The sequence below is a fragment of the Schistosoma haematobium genome, chromosome 3, assembly GCF_000699445.3.
Source record: "Schistosoma haematobium chromosome 3, whole genome shotgun sequence".
Classification (NCBI taxonomy): Eukaryota; Metazoa; Platyhelminthes; class Trematoda; order Strigeidida; family Schistosomatidae; genus Schistosoma; species Schistosoma haematobium.
The window spans coordinates 32,276,416-32,300,353 of record NC_067198.1 but is presented as its reverse complement, the minus strand read 5'-3'; the positions used below and the strand labels follow the sequence as shown (position 1 = coordinate 32,300,353).

Below are 23,938 nucleotides of genomic sequence, written 5' to 3'. Positions count from 1 at the left end.
TTATCATGGATTGATATACAATAGAGAATCATTAAAAATCAAGAAGTAGAAAACCTTCCTAACAAATGCCGACTAACATGAAACGTAGGTTTAGGCTTTCTTGTCAATTACCTATAAACACCTAGCATTGTTTATATTGTTCTACAATCATTTTTAAGAATTAATTTTGAATGAAATGTAAAGATTTGGATGCCGGCTCAGTGGTCTAGTTAGGTAGACGACTGGCGCGAGACTGATAGGTCCCGGGTTCGAATCCCGCGAGGCGGGGTCGTGGATGTGCACTGCTGAGGAGTCCCACAATAGGACGAGACGGTCGTCCAGTGCTTCCAGGTTTCCCATAGTGGTCTAGCTTCAATTGACTCATGATCTCAGCTGTTGAAATTTTACTGATCTTTACAACCAAAAGAAAAATTTCTAATTTGTTGATTCCTAAACATATATACAATTCAATGTTATTTAATAATTCAAAACAGTATATGACTGATCAAAAGATTGATAATAACTTTAGCGATCTTCAAACGTTTGTTTATTTTTTGGATCATTATTTTTGGTCTGTAATTTCCTGGATATTAAAGTAAACAAACATTACAAATCTCCAAGATATATATATATATATATATATATATATATATATATATATAGTGTATGCCACTTATATCGAGAGACATAAGTAGCACATAACATCAATCACAAATGGAATGCCTGTCAAAAGAAGGTTAATAAGATAGAATTGAAGACAACAGAAAGTCAAACATAAAGGAATTGAGAACTGGAATAATCGTGAAAGATTTAAAGGACAATTAATAGAAGATTTGCAAATCTATTAATAACTGTATGAGTTTTACAATTTCAATACCTTCCATGAATCAGTTATAAGTATGAATTGTAGATCATATACACTAAATGTAAACATTTCCATTACTTCTTTTATATTTTAAATACCTATACAAATATTAAAAAAAGAAGAGTTTAACACGAATATGCATAATATCCAACTGGGTTAATTTCAACTACTACTTTCGAAATAATAGGAAACTGAATAATTATCAAAACGAGGAAAAAATTGTTCTCTTTTTTTAATTATTCAACTGACCAGAATTGAAGATTGACATGGAGTAAATCAATTATATTCAACTTTGTATTCATTATCGAGTTACACGTTACATTTTCAAATGCAAATATGTGTATAGTTTAATTGTTTGCAATTGTGTTTAAATTGACTTATTTTAAAGAGTAAAACAAAAATTCGATTTTTCAAAATAATTTCTTTTAAATTTTTATATTATTCTGTTACCTTAGTAACTTAATACGCCCTGATAATTAAAATTGTCTTTTTCTAGTGTCCAATGTTATGAACTAAATATATGAGAATTGTTTAAAAAGTGTTTTCTAACTAGTTATTACCTTTGTCTTCTACCACATGATGTACATATGTTAGTGTTAATGTAATAATATCTTTGATGTATTTTTTTTAGTCTGATCAAAGTTTAATTTTCTAGCATTAATTAAATTTTCTTGTTTATTTTGAACTAATATTCTCAGTCTTAATATTGAATAGTTTCAACTGATTAGAGAAAACGAATACTTTTCATTGTAACTAATTAGGAAAGTTCTTCACTAGTTATTTCTCGATCTATATTCAATGCTTTCATGTCAGTTGCTCTACATTCTCTGATTTGAACTCAGTACTTTGTTAACAAGTCAATAATCAGGATAAGAGCTCAATATATGTCTGTTCGAAATACTATACCTCACACGTACACAGCGACAGACAGTGAATTAACACCTAAACAAGTAAAGGAGAAAAAAGTATTATCGAGAGCAACAGAAAGTCAAACATCAGAAACAAATTTCAAGCAGAACAAATGGCTTCGATAAAAAAGTTTAAGAATGATGACCCACTTAATATTTAAAAAGGGTATGGAGAATGACGTCGACTGCCTCACAGTGATTGGTTTAGGACCATATCACCCAACAGCTACAACCATTGATCGGAAGTATTGAATGGGTAACCACCGGGAAGTTTTCTTTTACCAACATGACTCTGGCCTTCAATCAATAACCTCATGAAATAATATTATGTTCTGACATATCCACTTGTAGTACTTCTACAATATGCTCTTATGTCACCCAACACTATATTGGAGTAGATAGTGACATCAAGATATTTCATTAGGAACAGAAAAATAATTACTCACTGAATATTTTAGTTCAACTAAACTACTGATTATAAATTTTAAGGAGTGATTTTTTATGGAAAATTGAACAATGACCTTACTTTATTAAAGTTATAAATATTAGAATAATCATGTGAAAAAAGTTAAATTTTTAAACTAGTGAATTAAATTATTTTAACTAATCACAGTATAATTTTATCGTATTTCCGTTGTTATTATCATTTTTATTACATTACTTACGCCTGTTACTCCCAATGGAGTATAGGCCACCGACCAGCATTCTACAATCCACTCCGTCCTGGGCCTTCCCTTCTAGTTCTATCCAATTTTTGTTTTTTTCTCATGTCTATTTCCATTTCTCGGCGTAATGTGTTCTTTGGTCTTCCTCTTCTCCTTTGGCCTTGCGGATTGCATGTGAGGGCTCGCCTTGTGACGTGGTTAGGTGCTTTCCCAAATGTGTATCCTATCCACTTCCAGCTCTTTTTCCTGATTTCTTACATCTTCCAAATCTTCTCCGTCAAGTGTGATTGGATTGGTCCATGCCGTGTTGTATCGGAGAATCCTGCTTTCCTTTTGTGTATATTGAGACCTACTGCTGCTGAGGCTGCTGCCACACTGTTCGTCTTCTCCTGCATTTGTTGTTGCGTTTGGGATAGAAGAGCCAGGTCATCTGCGAAGTCTAGATCGTCCAACTGCATCCTAGATGTCCATTGTATCCCGTGTTTCCCTTCAGATGTTGACGTCTTCATGATCCAGTCGATCACCAGGAGAAAGAGAAAGGGTGAGAGTAAGCAACCTTGCCTAACACCGGTCTTCTTTCGGACGACTTTGTCAACTGTCCTCCATGCACGATTTTGCAGTGTAATCCATCATATGAACTCTGTATGATATTGACTATCTTCTGAGGCACGCCGTAGTGTCGAAGAAGCTTCCATAGTGTTGTTCTGTTCACGCTATCAAATGCCTTTTCGTAGTCAATGAAGTTGATGTAGAGTGATGAATTCCATTCAATTGATTGTTGCAGTCCGTTGGTACTTGTTCCTCATCCCAAATCTTATTGAAGAGAATGTGGAGTATCCTTGCAGTTGCCGCTACGTCTGCTTTCAGTGCCTCTGCTGGAATGTTGTCTGGTCCTGCTGCTTTGCCACTCTTGATTTGTCTGATGGCCATGCTTATCTCTCCAATTGTTGGTGGGCCAACATCGATTGGGAGGTCCGTGGGTGCTGCTTCGATGTTGGGTGGGTTCGGTGGAGCTGGTCGATTCAAGAGTTCATTGAAGTGTTCTACCCACCTGTTTTGTTGTTCTTCAATATTGGTGATTACCTCGCCTTCCTTGCTTTTCACTGGTCGTTCTGGTTTGCGGCGATTTCCAGAGAGTTTCTTTGTCGTGTCATACAATTGTCTCATGTTTCCTTCTCTTGCAGCCTTTTCCGCCGTCATTGGTAAATCTTCCACATATTTACGTTTGTCAGTTCTTATGCTCCTCTTCAATTGCTTGTTTATTTCTGTGTATTGAGCCTGTGCCTTGGCTTTTTCTGCTCTTGTTCGACTAGTATTGATTGCTGACTTCTTTTTCCTTTTTTCTTGAATCTTATCCAGTGTATCAACAGTGATCCGTTCCTTGTGATGGTGTTTCTTGTGACCCAGGACCTCATGACATGTTGAAGTGATTGCCTCTTTGATGTACTTCCAGTTGCTCTCCATAGTAGTTCGTTCTCCATTGGGTAGATCATGAAAGGCCTGGAACTTGTTGCTGAGGACTATTTTGGATTTGTTGAGTTTGTCAGTATGCTGAAGAAATGCCGTATTGAACTTTTGTGATGTTGTCCAGTGCTTCTTGAGTTTTAATTTCATCTTGACTTGTTATTATCAGTAAGTAAATAGAGTGCATATCACTGATTAGCAACAACCTCATGGTTATTTCAAACTTTAAGTTTCTTTATAGGCAAAGATGGATGGTAGCTAGCAGTGGAATCCAGGACTCACGTTTCGTCCTATTCGGGACTCGTCAGCTGGATGTACCTGCATCTCAGAATTGATGTTCACTCCGGGACTCGAACCTAGTATTGTTTGCATTATCCACTTAGCTACTGAGTTCTGATAGTCACTAGCTTATGCAGTGAGGTGAAGTTTTAATTCATCTTGTGTTGGTTGTTTGAATCCTCCCAATGATGTTTAGGACTGCAACTGATCAGTCTCTTATTGGCATGTGTGAATCCTGTGCGGATTACCTCGCTATTGCCTTAAGTCACAAGTATTATCAGCAAAGATGGATGGTCTTCTCTTTTATGTTGATATATATTCTGACATCCTATTTTTACGATACAAACTAATGACCATACAATCCCAACGATTAATCACTGTTATATTTCTAATGTCTTTGACGTGAATGTTGTTTAACTGAATTTTTCTTAAAAATCCACAAAATTTGAAAATAATTGTGTGAAAGTGAAATTCATATGAATCACCACTAAATAGTGAAGAATATTATATATTACACTAAATCAATGAAGTTACCATTTTGTTACCCATCTGTTTTAGTGAGTGTCAAAACAATGAATAAAGACAAAAACCAATATTTCACTTGTGAAGGTGTGAATTTTTCACGTTTTTTGATATTAAGGACTATAACTGATTAGTTTCTTTTTTGTTACATATGCACCCTGAGTGGATTGACTGATTATGGCTATTGTATTGCAGGAATCTCTATGCAAAGTTCGATATTAGCGATCAGTGTGAATATCAACACTGTGATAATTGTTCACCCAGCTGACGAGTCCCAAATAGGATTAAATACATTTCTTGTATTCCACTACTGGCTATTATTAAACTGTTTTTTTTAAATATGGGTCTTTTTATAGTTAATTATCATTAATTTTCATCAACTCTTGATTAGATTCTTTAATAGTTCGTTTTACTTCGCTTCATTTTACCATTTACACTTAGAAAGCAATCGTTACAGGATGTATAGTAATAATGGTAATAATAATAATAATATTAATAGTAATAATGAAATGAAGTATTTCTATTCTCTTCACATTTTATGTTACAATTAAATAGAAACTATTACTTTGATTAAAAATCTATTTTTCATTTGACGACTACAAAATAAGTAGTATACTGTTCAGTTTATAAAATGAAAAAACTTTGTTAAATTAGCCTATAATTAACAAGAACCAATCATATTGAATTGATTAACTCTAATGTATTTAATTCACTTTAAAAAACAAAACAAACAACAGTATTTGTTTTTTTTTTATTCAAAGGAAATTACATTTCCCATTCGCAATAGAACACTTTACATATAAAGTAAAAAAAAAAGTACATGTGAATAAAACAACAAACAAACGAAAGAAGATCAACTTCAAGAACAAAAGAAAGAAAATTTAAATGTATGTTCAATTTGTTTCAATGACAAATAAATGTGTTTCTGTATAGTTTCATGATATTATTTCCTTTATTATTTATAACTTTAGTTAAACATATTTATGATGATAATGCTGATGATGGTGATGATGAGGATGATGATGATGAAACAACGCCCTATTTTGTAAATCCATATAAATATTTCAATCATTTCATTTTGTTTTTTCCTATTCGTTTCATCATTGTACTTTATAATTTAATAATATTGTCAAGTATTATATTGTAATATGACAACCGTTTCACCAATGAATAATGAAACAAATGATTATGAAGAATTTTTAAAACAATTCAAATTACTGAATACTATATCAGCTGAATTTCGTAATGTATGTACAATACTTGGTACAGAATTAGATTGTTCATTAGTAAGAAAAAATCTTATTAATTTACAAAGATATATGATGTATGAATTACAAAATACTCAATATCAATTAATTAAATGTTGGCGTAATGCTAATATTGGTCTATCAACCAATATAACAAGTGAACAATCTGATCAATTATTTTCTGTATTTACAACTTATATTGAATATCATATGAGAGCATTATTAAAAACACTTCATTTAATAACATTGTTTCCTTCAATAAATTTACAATTTAATTCTAATACTACTAATATAAATAAAAATGATGATCAGGTAGAAGATAAAAAATCTGAGAACCATGAATTTATCAATCATGAAGTTGTAATACAAAATGATTCATCATGGATATTAGCATCTAATAAATTATTACAAACTAATATTAGTTCATTAATTAATACTGGATATACTAAATCATTAGAATTAGGAATAGATCAAAATGATATTTCATTGTTATTAGCTGATAAAACTAATATAGACAATAATGATGTTGATGATAATAATGATAATGATCAAAAGATCACAAGGAATTCAACTCTCTCTGAAATTGATATATTGAAAAATGAATATTGTACTTTACAAACTGCATTACATGATATTTCGGTATGCTTGTTTTTTTTTTCATTGAAATTTTCGTTTAATAAGACTATTTATTTTATTCAACGTGTTTTTATGATAAATGTTTGTCAACTAAGAATACTCAAGTATAATCAGTGGAGTTCAGTAAATGTTTAAGTATGCAAGATTTTGACTGCTAGTTATAACATGAAATAACTGCAAAGAGATTATCAATAAATGATCTGATCAGTTTTAATCAAACGATTACATCATTAAATGATATCTTCATAAAATATAATCTATGCAATCTATCGACATAACTACAAGGCTTAGAATGTTTTTAAACATTCCTTTGACTTGATTAGATAGATTTGAAATAATCAAATAAACAAAAAAATTATGAACTTCATAAAATTGGTGAAGAACTATCAACTGATTTAATGATAAAGATTTACTTCAATAGTCAGCTTAAACTTCTGGATCATTTGAAGTGTGACAAATCTTTTTTTAAATAAAACCAAACATACATCCTGGATTCTACTGATAGCTAAATTCCATCCAATCTATATAAACTTTCTAACTTATGTTTCTATTGAATAATCTTGGATGCTAACCTTATTATCTATTTACACGCTACTATAAAAGTTTTACAACTTATGTTGAAGGTGAATACTGTAAACCTCGAACAAAACGACCAGAATTTGCAGCATTTTCTGAGCTTAACATATTATTAACAAAAATAAGAATTAATTAAATTATGGGTATTAAATATATCATAGATGAGAATATCGCTGAAACTACATTTGTAACAATGTTTATTTTCCTTAAAGGTTTTTCCCATAGCAAAATTTATGGTACATAATAAAGAGATTATCATAAGTACAGACCATATATATATATATATATATATATATATATATATATATATATATATATATTCAAACATCTTAGAAAACAGTGATAGTTAAGTTACTACAGAAACGATTCAGTTAAAGTTTCAATAAGTCAACTAATTAATCCTAATAATACATTATATAAAACTGTCGTTTCAACACATTAAAAAAACCACATGTGTCGATTCATATTTAAGTTTAGTAGAAATAAATGATACAAAAAATGAATCCACAGTAGAGATTTTGAACTACAAAAACAAATAATAAGCGGTTAACTGCTCCACCTCTTTTAGAGCTTCTCTATCAAGTGTGGATAGGTTGGTGTTCTCCATGTTGTATTTGAGGATCTTCCTTTTCCCTTATGTATATTTATATTTAAAGCTGCAGAGACTTCTGCTTTACTGGCTGTCTTCAGCTGCATTTGTCCTTGTGTATGGGATAGAAAGACCAGGTCGTCTGCGAAGTCCAAATCGTCTAGTTGCATCCAACCTGTTCATTTTATTCCGTGCTTCCCTTCAGATGTAGAGGCCTTCATGATCCAGTAGACCATCAGAAAAAAGAGAAAGGGTAAGAGTAAGCAGCCGGTCCTTACTTGGAATGCGTCTGTCAGCTGTCATCCATGCACCAATTTGCAATGTAGTCCATCGTGTGAATTCCGTATGATGTTGATGATTTTTCCAGGTACACCATATTGCCGAAGAAGGTTCCATAAAGTTCTTCTATCCACATTGTCAAACACCTTCAAGAAAGTTGATGTATAGTGACGAGTTCCATTCATTCGATTGTTAAACGATGATCCATAGTGTTACGATTTGGTCTGTGTACGACCGATACTTACAGAATTCGACCTGTCGATCTCGAGGCCGTGTGTCTACTGAATCTTTCAGCTGATTCGTCAACCCTCTGTTGAAAACTTTTCCTGGTACCGCTAGTACTGTGATATCTCTGTAGTTTTCACATGTGCTCAGGTCTATTTCGTTTTGTATCTTGATGACGTATCCTCCTTTCCAGTCTGTCGGCACTTGTTCTTCCTCCCAAATCCTCCTAAATAGAACGTGGAGCATTTTTGCAGTTTCTTCTATGCCTAGTCGAAGACTAACTTTGATAGGTAATTCCTAGGATTCTATTGAGAGGGCATGACTGATAGAGCTCAGCCGTATCGGGAGTAAGCTAGATGTAACCAGTAGCAATAATCGTTATTTATTCAATACTAAGAATTGATTGAAGTTAGAAATAAAACTTACTTGAGTTTAACTCAGTGATCTGAAAGTGAAGTGCTCATCACAAGGCCTAAATGTCCTACATTCGGTCCTCCTTAGGATTATGGATGCGTAAAGCTACGAAATTCCATATTAGAGTGAAATATACACCTAGCAATTTATGATTCCCATTAGTTCACTAAATAAATTCAGTTCGCGATAAAAGAAACTACAAATCCAAATGTTTCAAACCGAATCTATTACTTTAGAAAAAAATTATATATCAAGATAATCATGATACAGGATATAAATAAATTAATATATTTGTAATATCCCAATAAATAGAAAAATTAAATTTTCCGACATTTCGTGACTCACTTCTTCAGAGAATAAATAACCAAATCAAAATTAATCCAAGTTTAAATAGGTACTATTTTCTATTCATTAGGATATTACAAATATACTAATTTATTTGTAACAATCTACCCTAATGCTCAATTTATTCGAAATTATCAAGCCAAACCTTGGTAATGATACCTAAATGATATCGAATGTTACAATACAAAACAATTCTTGATTGAAATTATGAGTCAATTGAAGCTAGACAACCATGAAAAACCTGGGAACACTGGACGGTGCAGCAGTGTGCATCCACGATCCCGCCCGCCGCGAGATTCGAACCCAGGACCTATCAGTCTCGCGCCAGGCGCTTAACCACCTAGATCACTGAACCGGCATTAAATAGTGTTAATGTCTAACCTCAACCAATCCACGAAATCGCGCAACCATCTTCCATTGTACTGAGGTAGACACCTGTTTCTGCCCGAGGCGGATTAGCTCCACTGGTCACGGCTTCTCAGCAGAACTCCGAGGATTTTCTCACGAAGCTAGTCACTGCTGAGGAGTCCCACAATAGAACGAAACGGCCGTCCAGTGTTTCCAGGTTTTCCATGGTGGTCTAGCTTCAATTGACTCATGATTTCAATCAAAAACTTAACAATCTCCACAACACCTAAATTGACAAAACAATTCATTCTATTAAATGTTATCAAATAAAATTTGTTTGTTTCTTTTTCAGTTATTTTTTTATTATTTTTTATTAATTCATTTCTTCTAGTCATTAGTTTGTGTTACACCATGGAATGTATTGGCATTTCCTGTTGATATAGAACAACGTTTATCTTTACAAGAATCAACATCAACTATACATCCACGTAAAAGTCAATTAAGTAATCGTTTACAAACTTTTAATAAAAAAAGTACATTAAGTAGTATAAATTCATTAAATCTAAGTACATCATTTGGACAAAATAAAATACATATTTTACCTACTATAAATGAATTACCAATTCATTATAAATTATGTGATATATTAAAGAATTATATAAAAAGAAAAAGAATTTTTGCATTTCTATTCATTGGTACTTTTATAATTACAGTTTTAATTATTCTAATAATATTATTCATTGTCATATTTCCTAATATAAATAAATAAATAAACCAAGATTAAATACACTTTTATTTTACACTTAAGTAGTAAAGTAGAAATAGAAATTATTATTCTCTTTAATTTTTCTTTTACTTTAATTAATCTCATGTAACTTTAGGTAATATTTTATGGATTAGAATTTTTAAACAAAAAAAAATTGTTAATAATTTTTAAATAAAATTCTTTTCTTTTTCTCTTCTTCTTTTACTATGTTCTTTGTGATTTGACATTTAATTTCAATGATTAAGATCATGAGTCAATTGAAGCTAGACCACCATGGAAAACCTGGAAACACTGGACGGCCGTTTCGTTCTATTGTAGGACTCCTCAGCAGTGCGCAACCATGACCTCACTACTGCGAGATTCGGACCCAGGACCTACTGGTTTCGCGCGCGAGCACATAACCAGTGAGCCGGCATCCAACGGTGTTAATGTCTAACTTCAACTAATCCACGAAAATGAGTGACTTATCCATCATTGTCATCAGTGAGTTACTATCTCACAACAGACCTGGTTGAACTCCACTGGTCACTACTTCTCACTAGAACTCCATGATATACCTCGTGAAGCCAGTCACTAGTGAGTATATGTTGATTAATATCAGATGGGTTTTGTGGAGAAGCTAGACCACCATGGAAAATCTGGAAGCATATTTAATTTTTTATTGATAATAGTTAACAAGATTATGGGATGAATTATCATCAGGTTAATGAATATTATAAATAAGTTATAAAAACCAATTTGCTATAAGCTTAGATATAATGGTTACTAATTAGTAACTAATATTGATACTTTATGGGGTTGCGGATACAGTCAGTCAGTCAGCTACAACGTACCACCAGGCACATATATGCATCGGTCCAAGTTGCCACACCTCATTAACACAACAAGATGGACACCGGATTCGTAAAAGTAGTTAATTCAGAGGTGGTAACATATAAAAGAAAGATTGCAATAAGGATATAGTACAGGAAGGAAGAATTGATTCATAGAAAGAAAGATATGAAGCGATTTTAATCTCTTAGTTTAAGGGAAGACAGAGAGTGTATACACCGACGCCATTGTGATCGATTCTGAGCCATGTCACCAAGAGTCTCCAACCATTGGTTGCAATAGTCACGCGGACCCCAACCAAGTAGTCTGCATCTACCAACATGGCTCAGACTAGAAGTTAGTGACTTCATGCACTGATGCCACGTTTTGGTTTGGCCGCCCCTAACGTTCTTCCAATCACCTCCAACACCGGTTAGCATTGGACATCGTGGTAATCGGTGTTCAGGCATACGTAACACGCGGCCCAACCATCTCAGTCGATGAAGATTCATAACCTCATCAACTGATTTACCATCACTACCTAATACTCTGCGTCTAACCCCACTATTGCTTACCCGGTGATCCCAGCAGATGCCAGCAATATTTCTAAGACATCTGTGGTCAAATGCTAGTAGCTTACGAGTGTCTTCTACTCTTAATGGCCATGTTTCGCTACCGTAAATTAAAACAGAACGGACTGTCGCGCAGTATACTGATAGTATATTGATAGACGGATATCTCGCCTTCGCCATAGGTGACGTAAGTTGGTAAAAGTCAAACGAGCTTTTCGAATCCGTGCTTTGTGGATATAGATTACTGTAAAGTTCCATACTAGGACAAAACAGTTGTCCGGTGTTTTTTTGTGTGGTTTGTAATGGTCGTATAACTTAAGTTTGTTTGTCATCTCATTAACAGCTGGAAAACTTTGCAAGCCAACGTACAGATAATCGTCATGTGCTTACTAGTGACTAATTTTGAGAGGAAGCTGTGACCGGTGAAATTCAACCGTATCCGGGTTAAGGCAGTCAAACAATGAAGATAGTGAAAGATTATTGAGAAATATCATGAACTATTTGAAGTTGGATATGTAAACCATTGGATGCCAGCTAAGTGATCCGAAGGTCCATGGGACATATCCCCGATGGTTGCGTCGTGGATGAGCATTGCTAAACAGGCCTATACTAGGACAAAACAGAATTCTATCGATCAAGCTACGAAATGCAGATATTTTCTATGTGACACAACATGTACTGATGCTAGATAATTGGAAGAAAACCTTTGATCTATGTTTAGTTTTTGCACCACTTGGTCGCAGTTCGTACAGAATATGACAGACAAAATATGAAAGATCATCGGTGAATGATTTATGACTTTAAATTTCATACATAATTACTAATATATTAGTTGATAAATAATTATTAATAATAGAATCTTGGTTAAACAAATGTCTATAAATAGCACTTTGATTTCTCGATATAATCACTCAGTTGTCCAATTGTTTGGCTCAATCAAAGACTTGAGGTTGAAATTAAGGGATCAATTCTGTGAACGATATAACAATGTAATCACCATTTTCATTCCATTTTAGTATTAAATCAACAGTGTTATAACAATGCTAACTAGTTAAATCCTCTCTTTCCACTCACAAACAAATAAGACAGAAGTTTTCTTCAGTGATCCACATGTAACATGTGCTCGTAAACGAAGTGGATGAGATGAATTCCCTATAACTTCCCAAGAGCAATTTTAATAACATTTTCTTCAAACTTAAGAATGCGTTTTCTATATATGCTTAGATGTCAGATTATCTGCTAATTTAACTTGACTTATAATTGTATAAACAATAAGTATTGACAGCTTTGCTAAATTTCTTAATGTTTTTTTTTTTTTGACAGTCACAAGTAGGGAATTCAGATGACTTACTGTGCACTTGCCATCAAAAATATGATATACAGATGACACTTGGTATATTACAATCTCAAACTAAATCCTATGTAATCACTACTTATTTGAACAACTGAACCGGTTAACAACAGTTTATATTTTACAGAGCCTATGTGATTTCGAATAATCAGTTTTCCTTCTCTTTTCGATATAATACCAACGGAGTATTTAATGAATTATGGAATATTACATTCCCAAAATAATAATTACAGAATTTATGCTAGTGTACAGGCATGATTATCCTGATATAGATAGTAATATTAAATGTAGAGGACATATGCGATATTAGATTGCTTGAAGTGCTCTAGTTCAAAATTGTTTAGATAGTACATTCTTCACATGTATTACAGAAATGAAAGGTGTCAACCAGGAACTTTTAATTCTTTTTAAGTGGACATCTTGTTGATGCATGGATGGTGTACTTAAGGTCATTTCCTGAGCCATAACGACCAGACTATAATAATCTGCAGTCTGTCGAATATTAAGTCTGCTTCTACCAAGGTCATGGAGGGTGTTTTGCGAATCAGTTACGCAAAGTATAATTCGTTGGTTTAGAAAGCGGGGTTTCGATAAATCACCTATTGTTTTTGGGTTTAGCTGGGATGATGAAACGGTGGATCAGTCAGTTCTTGTTTGTGTGGCCATGTAAACACCCCCATGATAGGAAAAGTCAAACCTGTTGGGCAGTATATGGTAAATAAAATGCTTCCATGATATCGAATATGCTACACATCTACACGGATTTTTAATTACAAGTTGACCAGAGCTCTTGTGGATTATGAATGATTTTAAAAGAAAAAACCTGTAGAAATATGTGAGTAATCTTAAAGAATTACGATTTACTGCTTACATTTTGATTTAGTTGAATGACATACGCAAGAAATTTAGTTCAAAGTGAACAGAGAAATTTAGTTTCTGTTTGGTCTTGATCAAAGTTCATCAGTAAGATAGTTACCTTCATAGTTTTGTGGTAGGAAGTATATATATTCTTATATTCATTATATTTTACTCTTTACGGGAGCATGATGAGAACAATCATCCGATTTCAAGTTACTAAACGCATTGAAATCAAGAAATTAGGGTTGGTATGTTCTTAAAAGTGAGGACAGCCCACAGGAAACCATACAACGTTTTCTACAATTTCGAATGAATGATAATCCTATTTATATTTTACCACTGCAACCAAAGGCATGAAATTTGTGTCACAGAAGTACCAGTCATTCACTTCCTTTATAAAATCTGCAATTGAATTACTATTTTACTGAATTGAAATCATGAACCGATCGATGTTAGACCACTATTGAAAACCTGGACGTCCTAGTATGGGACTCCTCATGAGTGTGCATTCACGACTTTCCATGCAGGAATCGAACCCAGGACCTTCAGTCTCGCTTGCGGATGCCTAAACTGTAGAACAAATTGAGGTGCAGTGGTGTTAATTTCTAACTTCAATTAACCCACGACGATTTTCTTCGATGGGTAACTGTCTCACACCTGACACGGATTAACTCCACTAGTCACGGATCCTGACCAGAATTCCTAAAATTTCCTCTTGAAGCCAGTTATTAGTGAAAGCATGATAACAGTCAGTATGTGGTTGCGAAGATTGTTGAATTACATTGAGATCATGGACCGACTTAGCGGTCTACGTATAAAGCATCCGCGTACGGGATCGAAAGTCCTGAGTCGTGAATGTGCCCTTCTGAGGGGTCCCATACTAGCACGCCCAGTACTTCGAGGTTCTCAATGTTGGTCTAACTTGGATCGATTAATGGTTTTAGTGAAATTCAACAATCTCCACAACCCCATTCTGACTACAACTTTACTGGTCAGCTTATGTTCTACCTTTCATATGTTACTTAATGTATCTTAACAGTTTCTATGTACATGTTACAGCTAAAGTTAGATTAGTGATTTCCATTTCTGAGCTTCCAATTTCACAAGCGTCAGTTTCCTCAGGATTATAAGTGCACATTGGTGATGCGTGCTAGCTAGGGAGAAAATTAGGTTCAGGCTTCCTAGTCGACTATTTGTAGCCACCTGATACACCATCCTGAATTTAAATCTTAGTCAACATACAAAAAAGTAACCTCAAACTATAAATCTAGGAACTAATACTGAGGTACTTGATCTAGAAACTCATAAAACAAGACAATGATAATATATCCGTTCCTAAATATTAACAACTAGAAAAAGATTATAAACCCTTACAAACACTAATAAATAATACTATTTAGGCACATATATATTTTTATAGTAATTCAAATTGTAGTGAAATGCAGTAATTTGTAATAAAAACTATAAAGGGTTTAACAAATAATGGATGAAAATATAGTGAAATGAGAAAAGGTCAGTGATAAATAATAAGCAATTTGACAATGACGGAGAAAACAGAACAATATACTACTGATGAATTTTCATTGTCTGCACATATCTACCGTAAATCCACTGTTTAAAATGGTTTGTTTACAGTATACAGTTTTATTGATTTTATGCTAAAAGTTAGAAAGGGTGAAATTACCACGAAAGCTGATCATCACCATCAAATCAACATTGAAATCGAAAACTTCGAAAGCAAAAATTCAAAACACGTTATATATATGTAGATATTATCCGAGTAGATGAAAACAATAATGACATATTATTCAAGAACACCGAAAATGATGAATTTCATTACAATGAGTGAGTTGTAGCAATATGAATAATAATAGTAACAACACACAATAAATAAATGAATATAATGATAAAAGAAAAAACCCAAGTTAAAAATTATAGTCAAGGAAAAAAAAACAAAAAGGACAACAACAGAAATGACAACTGGAAAGAAAGATAAAAGCACAACAAATATCACGTAATATGTGGATTATGTAAACTTGAACTGTAGACCTTGAAACATTTTACATTTAAGCTGGAAAATGAAAAAAATCTATACAAAAAAATACTATCCTATTAAAAAAGAAACCACAACAAATAAACGAAGAAAAAAACAAGGTTAGACAAATATGCTACCTAAACAAATAAGCTAAGTATATTAGGTAGATATTATTAACGACGCCAGAAACCAAGAAGAGCAGATCGCATAGGTCGATAAAAACGAGAATCAAAATCTAAAAACCATGGATGACCACGAATTGTTGCCATGATTGGTGAATGCACTTCAGCTTCAAGTATAAGTGCTAAACCAAAAATTGAAGCACATGTCATGAAACCAGCAGATACAGCAGCGAAACGCCAAATAGATACAGGTTCAGTAGAAAACTCAGAATCAATATCTGTAACAGAAGTGTCATTATTTGTTAGATTCAGAAGTGATGAATGATTAGCGTTACGACCATTTTCACTTTGAACAGAAGAGGTTTGCTTATCATCCTTTTCAGTATTTGATGAATGGAAAAAACTGAACCATGATTTAGCAGGTGAAAGTGATATTCGTTTTTTGCCCTCCTTTAAAACAGGGACAATTAAAAAACTGCAAGTTAACGGAAGAATAATGACTGAACTTGAGAAAAAATTATATAGAGAAACTTGTAACATATATATAGTAGTGGTATAGCAAATAAAAATATTGTATACAAGGTTTAGTGATTCATTAACAATTTGCAGATGGCATTTGCCATCCATCCAACGACATTTAATGAGAAATCTACCATCGATACTCTTGCTCTTAATCATATTTATCCTGTTCATAAGTCTTACTCAAAATAATTAGTTGTATTGTATCGTATAATGCCACGCAGTACACAATAAACAATAGAGATAATAATGCTTACTTATAAATAAGGAAGCCTTAGTTAACACATACGGCAAAAGTATACTTTATTGACGAATACATCAAGTTTAAGTTAGCGAGTATGGAGTTTTGAGCAGAATTCAAAATGCGATGACGAATAGCTTGTATCGTATTACGCAAAACCTACCAATATTTAGTTACTAAGAAGCTTAACATTGATAAAAAAAACATAACAAGATTGCATAACAGGGATCAACATGAGTGGCTTTCAAAATGGAAATGAGAAAGTGATTAGTTTGCTGCCGAAAATAAAACGGAAAACAAGTAAAATTAAAACTCGATTATAATTGTTTTCTAAACGTTCGGACCACAAAGTGACAAATTCTGAAATTAAACATAGGATGCTAGGTAAATATGACGAGCCAGTTAATGAGGTTGTAAATCTTTAAAAACTAAGGTGATTAAGAGATAGATTACGTATGATGAATCACAGCCCGCTCCTATGAATGGTATCGTCCTGTGTAAAAGCGGGTTGGTGAACAACATTATTTATTATTATTGGTACAAGAGGGTACCAAATATATATGCGCCACACCATATTTGTATGTGTGCGGGCTGTGATACTGCCCGGGTGCCCAAACCGAAGCAGGTGGTTTTCTTAGAAGGCCACACCCCGAGCCTTTGACCTAAAGGTTTGATTCACAAGGCAGTGGAGCATCGTGAGGAGATGCGATCCCACGGTAGCCGGTGACCAACGATTGGTTCATACGCCTTTGTTCCTTCAGGATACTGGGGCCCATGTGCACCATTGATTTGGGATCCGCTTAAGGCGCCGGACATTCACTTTTCGTCCTCTCATTTTCGTAAACAACACCTCCGCCATGAGAAGGCAGTGAGTAGGACTTCCCTTTGGAACCTGATTCCTGAAATCTTCTTGCACCCTTTTCCTTTTTTAGAAATCTAATCCCTTCGACTACAACTGATACTGTCACTACTTGTGATACTTTGGGATTTTTCCTCATAATATTATCTCGCTGTGCCATTATGGTGTGGCAACTTGAATTGATGCAAATATGTGTCAGGGTTTTACAGTGCATATAAATGACTAACTGAAAGTTGAAATGTATACATTTCAAAATGATTTATGAACTTTTCAGTCTTGAGATTTCAGATCAAAGAACTATTTGCATAAGTACTCATCAGTATGGTTACTAAAAGTTCTCCCATTCTAATCCCAACTCATAACGTCTTCCTTTTGTGAGTTGTTATATACTAGAATCATTTTTCGCCTGATTTTGCAGAGGACACTGGCATCAAGCGATTTATACGTGACCTCTGTATGCAGAAAGAAGGTGTGATAAATCTCTTCTTGCATCGATAAAATAATGATATTGTTTTAACGTTTGTAAATTACATAAACTAATCGCTGTATTCTATAATTAAACGAATCTCGCTGATGTTGTTTCACGACGCTAATTTTAATTTTATATTACCTACGTAGCCTTATTACCTCACATTTATTGAAAAATATAGTTTTTGATTTTGTCTGTTTATCATTATCTATGACATTGTTACATCTGAATAAAATGGCTACGAATCGGATTTTTGATTGAGTCTGTGGTTACTACTAATTACAGAACGACTGAACTAATTCTAAAACGAATGAGTTTAATGGAGGATTCGATTAAACATAATGTGGTACACAATAGCATTTCAACACTAATAATCTAGGAAAGCTTTGTTTTTGATCATTGAAGTGGAACAACTCAGTTTATATAACAACACTCAATGACCTGGGGATGTAACAAAATTAGCAAATTAGAAGTGACAACAGCCAATCAGATGATAGAAAAGGTCACTGAAGAAATATTTATTAGAAAAATGTCATTGACCTTATTCTATAAAGAAGGAATCAAGACATAACAACGAACTAAAAGTAAATAACCTGAGCTCTCGTTGGTAGATATTATCCCCTTCTTTATATGACTTTATATCCAACATATAAATACTTGAAATCGATCCTCACCATTATGTTAAATATGTTGTTTCCTATTCATATTTATGTGTGTTTTATTGGTCGTTTTGAACTCACCCTTATTAATCACCGTGTGGAAAAAACTGTTTTTATGATAAAGTAACTGAATGCAACTTTATGCCGTTTGCAGCTAATAATAAGTCTTGAACTATGATGAATTCATGTTATTCCTCAAATCAGATTCTTTTCGATTTATTTAAATATGTTGGGTAGACCCAGAAAGTTCCTGTAAAAAAACAAAGGGGCCCTAAAAACGCTGGCAAACATTCTATCCAATCACCACTGAGAAGTTTCTCAGAAACATCTAGGAAGTGAAGAGTTGTGTGTCGCATTTCTGATTGTATGTTTACCTATCCTGCTAAATACACCCAATTTTCTGTACATAAACTAACCTTGGAGTAAGGCGTTCTTCCCAAATTTCGAGTTTTTTTCTCATGTGTTCAAGTTGACGTGTGGAGTTAGTTTGGGGTTATTAGAAGGGCTTAGGAAACCGATTCAAGCATTCAGTCAAATTTATCATAATATATTACTTGTACTCTGATTAAATGGAAACTGATTATTTTTAAAAATAGCTGAAAGTAATCAGTGAAGTATAATTAGACCGTACGAACTTTTTGTGTTGAACTAAGCCCAGTAAACGCATTTTCGTAGTTATAATTTATTGTAGACAAAATCTTACGTGTAGTTACTATTACAAGTGCAATAAACACTAATGTTTATGAATCACATTAAAAGATGCAAGAAATATTTAGATGTTTTATTTTTACCTTACCTGTCCTAACTCATCGGTTAACCATGCTTCTCCAGCTTTGGCAGCAGAATTCAGAGCTTCCACTGCAGCTTCTGATGATGTATCATCATTGTCACATTCATCATCAGTATCGAATATATCTGAATGATTTTGTTGATATAATCCATATTTCGACTGTTGCTTCACTAATTTTTTGTTTTTGATAGAAAAAATACAAGAAAAACAATAAACAGTATAAATGGATCATACATATCAGTGACCAAATTGTGTTTTGTTCACTATCAAAATACTTTAGAAGAATTTTTATTCTTAGTTTAAAAATGATTTTATAAGAGGATGCCCAATTTCCCAATACATTTAAGAAATTAATTTTTAAACGCCTTGAATCTATTGAAAGTAAATTCTATTGACTGACATTCAATGTACTGTTATTTTACATTGAAGTAATGATTACTCAGTTAATAAATTACGTAATTAAACTTTTTTGGTCTCTCTCAATTAACAATTTTTAAAAAGATTTATCTTTGGGAGTAGCTATGGCTAGAAGAGACGATAGAATGTGTATACAATATCGGAGTTGTCGATAGAGTTTTATAAGACGGACTGACTAAATGTTAAAATAATCTTTACTCCAATTCCTCATACACTTAATAGAGTGGACCAAACCTCTTACATTCTTTCAACACTTCTTAGTACTCCTTTTATCCCCCTTATCAACAATTCTGTTATAAACTGACTGGGTGACCGATCAACAAAATATAAATCTTGCGCACAAAGTCCACTGTTATTTGTCTACATGTTTAAAATTTCTGTGGAAGTATGACGAAGTGTCGACATAATAAAAAGTGACAAAAACAAGGGAAAAAAAGAAAGTCTAGCCCAATAAATTTTGATCGTTTACAATGAAAATTGTAGCATCTTCAACATTCACTTATCACCTGTAGTTTCAAAGGTCAATATGTTAATCACATACACATTCGGATTAGAAAAAAAGATCGAGTATGTACTTTCAAATCGAATATAAGTGCATTTAACTGATAAGTGAACTTCTACACTGTACCTTTCTAACGTTAAGAGCAATAAAAACACCTGTAGCTGTGTTTTCGGAAACAGTTTTATAGCTAACAATATACACGTTTTGAAAAAGCCTAAAACACTAAACAGAAACATTTATTGCTAAAATGTAAGCTGATTAACCGTACATATGGAAGTTCAAAGAGCTTATCAAGGGCACAAAGAAAACCAACGCTGGTAACCACTTTCGTATAAAAATGTTTGTATTAAAAAAATCAACCTACAGACCTCTATAGACTATTATACAAAAGACAGTTTCGAGTTACATAGAAAAAATTGGAAGACAATTTTAGCAAAACTCACAAATTTCACGTTGCCTTCTTTTAGCTTCTGTACTGAAACGATGTTTAGGTAGATTAGTAAAAAGTGGAACCAATTGATTTGAATTAACAACAAAGGGACCTGAGAGATTGTGTGAACTGACTTGATTTTCAATACTTTCCTCTATTGAATTATTAGTGATATTACGTGCTACTGAAGGCTCTGATAATGCAGGAGCTCGTGAATAGCCTAACGATGTTGATGATATTGATAATAATCCTGAAGTTGTAGTAGCTGGAGCAGTCTGAGTTGATTCACCATCTTCAATATGTGTATTCGTACTACGACCAGTACCATTTGTGAGAGCACCCATACTTAGACTATATGCATTACTTGAAGTTGGATTATTAAAAGAAAGATTTTCTTCAGCTACAGAAATTCCACTGAATGTAAAGTGCAAATAAAATCAATGAAGATAAGTTAACAGACATAAATAATTCTATGTATATTTGCGTAAATTTCTTTTCGAAATTATGATCATACTTTCAGATATATTAAAAAGAGTACTAACAATTAACTTAATACAAATGAGTACATTCGACAATGTATATATTTATAAATTATATACTTTGCTAATCAGTCATATTCAATTTATAAAACAAAACATTTCTATATTTTGAATTGTAAACTACGAAAAGCACAGCATTAAGAGTTATACAACGTAAAACTGGTGATATATTAATATCTGTTGAATATAATAAGTTTAGCATGAACTGCAGTAAACTAGCTTTCAGTTATAGAGTTTAGTTATTTTTAAATAATCCTAATTCAGAGTGATTTGATAGTCATATTAAAGCCTTTCTACATCAAACATAAGCACACATACTAGATCAACGAAACATTAAAAAAAAGTAAAGATAAGGTAATCGTTATTTAAAATATTACATTATATATCTTTGACACAAAATGACTAATACATTCTATCCAACAGAATTCGAGAACATCGTCCAGCTTGACTGAAAACAGGCAAGAACAAATCAGTAAGAAGTTTCATAATCAAACACTTTGTGAACACAGATGATTAGATCGAAACAGATTCAACATCCAAAGTTATTTATGAGGTAAGTAGAAACCTGACAAGGATAGTTAGCTTCCACCTCAGAATTCCTGAAGCGTCTGCTACACAAACCAAAATTATGTATACAAAAGGAACTTATTCAACCTTTTAATTTATCATGTTCTTAATCTCATTTTCCAAAGTCACCAACCACGCCCTGATATTTTTTTCTATAGACCTTTTACTGCCAACCAACTTATTTCTATTCTCACAATTACTAATCGTTATCTATTTTCTTGATAAATATTCAAACTCTTAACAACCACATTCATAGTTTCTTAAAAAGAATGAAATTTTTGTCTATTTCACCGCTCTGTTGTCAAGTTGAGCAAATGATTATTACTATCATTGATTTAGTAAAGCAAGTATTTATTTTTGAATGCCCAGAATTGAAAATCGATTTGCTAAAAAGAGAACTCTTCGCCAAACCAGTCTTTTTTACTCTTAAATTTCACGAAATCTGCAAAATCAGGCAATATCAATCTTTTGTTAAAAGTATCAATTTCACTTGTTTGTGGCTACCTATTAGGGATGATAGCTGGAACATAGCATAAAATAAAGTCCAAATTTATCAAACAGAAACCATTTTGTAGTGGTTATTTGAATCTCCCTACTGATATCTTGGTTTTGAAAATTCAGATAGGTAATTCAACTGTGCATTTGTAAGCTTACCATATATCAGTGGGTAAACTAGTGGTTAACAGTGGTCTTCCAATAACTTCACGACGACATCGGCCACTGAAATCAAAGGAGAAGTAGTGTAAGATAATAATAATAATAATAATAATAATAATAATAATAATACAATGAATTCAAGTTACTGAAAATAAATTTTAGTAGGATAATTCTTTACTTGTTAGGACCATTAAAATTTTAATGAAGTTTAATCAGTTGATGAATTTATTGTATGTATGACAATAATTTTTGACTTTCTTGATTTACTAAGGAAAAAATGCCCAGACAATAAAACAAATGTGAAATTCGATTAATAAGAACAAAAACTACCACCACCAAAAAACAAAGATAACCCAAACGCACTTACGAGAATGTAAAGGTTCTTGTTCGTTGGAACAGTGTTTTCTTCGATTTAACCGGTTTGACAGATGAAGATTTATCTAAACTACAATTTGAAAAATAGGAGTATATATATGAATAAAGAGAAGTGTAGAGTTAATTATCGTATGAAACTGGAAATTGATAATAGACACAATAGTGATTGTGTTCGCTAAACGCATGCAGAAAAATTTACATTTTTGTCAAACATTCTAATTAAAAGTAAAAGGTATTCTTTCTTCATGATAGCTGGAATTAGGTTAATAAAATACTGGAACCACTGCCCAACTGTGACTGGTTACACAGAAGAGTTCAGCTGTAATTTAATCACAAATTACTCGATCTAGAGAGTATGTTTTAGGAAGGAAACAGTATCCAACCCAATATTTCGGATTTATTTGTCAGCCGAAGCAGTTTAATCTACTGATAGCATAAACTATATACACACATTATGCTATTGGATGATGAATGTCAAGTACTACCTAACTAACTCGTATTCAAATGTGACAGCTGACCAGATGATATGTGAATGATTGATAACCTAGTGCATTTTTTATCAATTGTGGATTCATTGTTGGTGCATAATAAAATCGTTATTAGCAGTCTTACCTTCTTCCCTTGAGTCAAGCTGTGCCAATATTTGTTTGGTTATGACAACTAGCAAGTAACAATAGTCCCATAGTTATGAAAAGTTGTTATTATCAAACTTTTGTCCAGTTATGACCACGAGGTATAAATAGTCGCAGTTAAAGACTATCATCACACTAAACATACATATAAGTTTACACTAAAAGTTAACAAATGACACCACCTGATAATCGATCTGATCCTGAGGTGTATGGATTAATTACATATTAGAAGATTATAACACACCGCCCCCTCTCAGAACAGTAGAAGATCCAACATACATCAATTTGTTTTAAGTTTAAAAAAACAAGTGACTACTGATTCCCGGATAGGTGTATTTGGACCACATAAGAATATAAAAATCAAATGCTTTATATTCCTGAGTTATACTATGAATTACAGTTTCATTAGTAATCTGATTAAACTAAG

The 23,938-nt window shown here is 33.0% G+C and overlaps 2 protein-coding genes across 4 annotated transcripts in view; one reads left to right on the top strand and one right to left on the bottom strand.

Moving 5' to 3' along the window:
• Window positions 1-10,110, top strand: part of NOA1_1 (nitric oxide associated protein 1) — a gene marked incomplete at its 3' end in the record, with an annotated part of 40,534 nt that extends 30,424 nt beyond the window's left edge. Inside the window, exons 11-12 of the mRNA XM_012939141.3 lie at window positions 5,817-6,568; window positions 9,733-10,110. Coding sequence (XP_012794595.2) covers window positions 5,817-6,568; window positions 9,733-10,110 — 1,130 coding nt within the window. The remainder of the gene's footprint in view (window positions 1-5,816; window positions 6,569-9,732) is intronic.
• Window positions 10,111-15,085: 4,975 nt separating this feature from the next.
• FRMD3_1 (FERM domain-containing protein 3) overlaps window positions 15,086-23,938 on the bottom strand; it is a 35,637-nt gene continuing 26,784 nt past the window's right edge. For 2 of the 3 annotated variants that reach the window (XM_051213636.1, XM_051213638.1), the window contains 5 exons: window positions 22,872-22,949; window positions 22,502-22,567; window positions 20,755-21,155; window positions 19,399-19,562; window positions 15,086-16,305 (listed from right to left, as the gene is read on the bottom strand). In XM_051213636.1, coding sequence (XP_051069626.1) covers window positions 15,907-16,305; window positions 19,399-19,562; window positions 20,755-21,155; window positions 22,502-22,567; window positions 22,872-22,949 — 1,108 coding nt within the window. In that variant the 3' untranslated portion in view covers window positions 15,086-15,906. Of the gene's footprint in view, window positions 19,563-20,754; window positions 21,156-22,501; window positions 22,568-22,871; window positions 22,950-23,938 lie in introns of all 3 variants that reach the window. The other variant, XM_051213637.1, reaches the window with a different exon arrangement.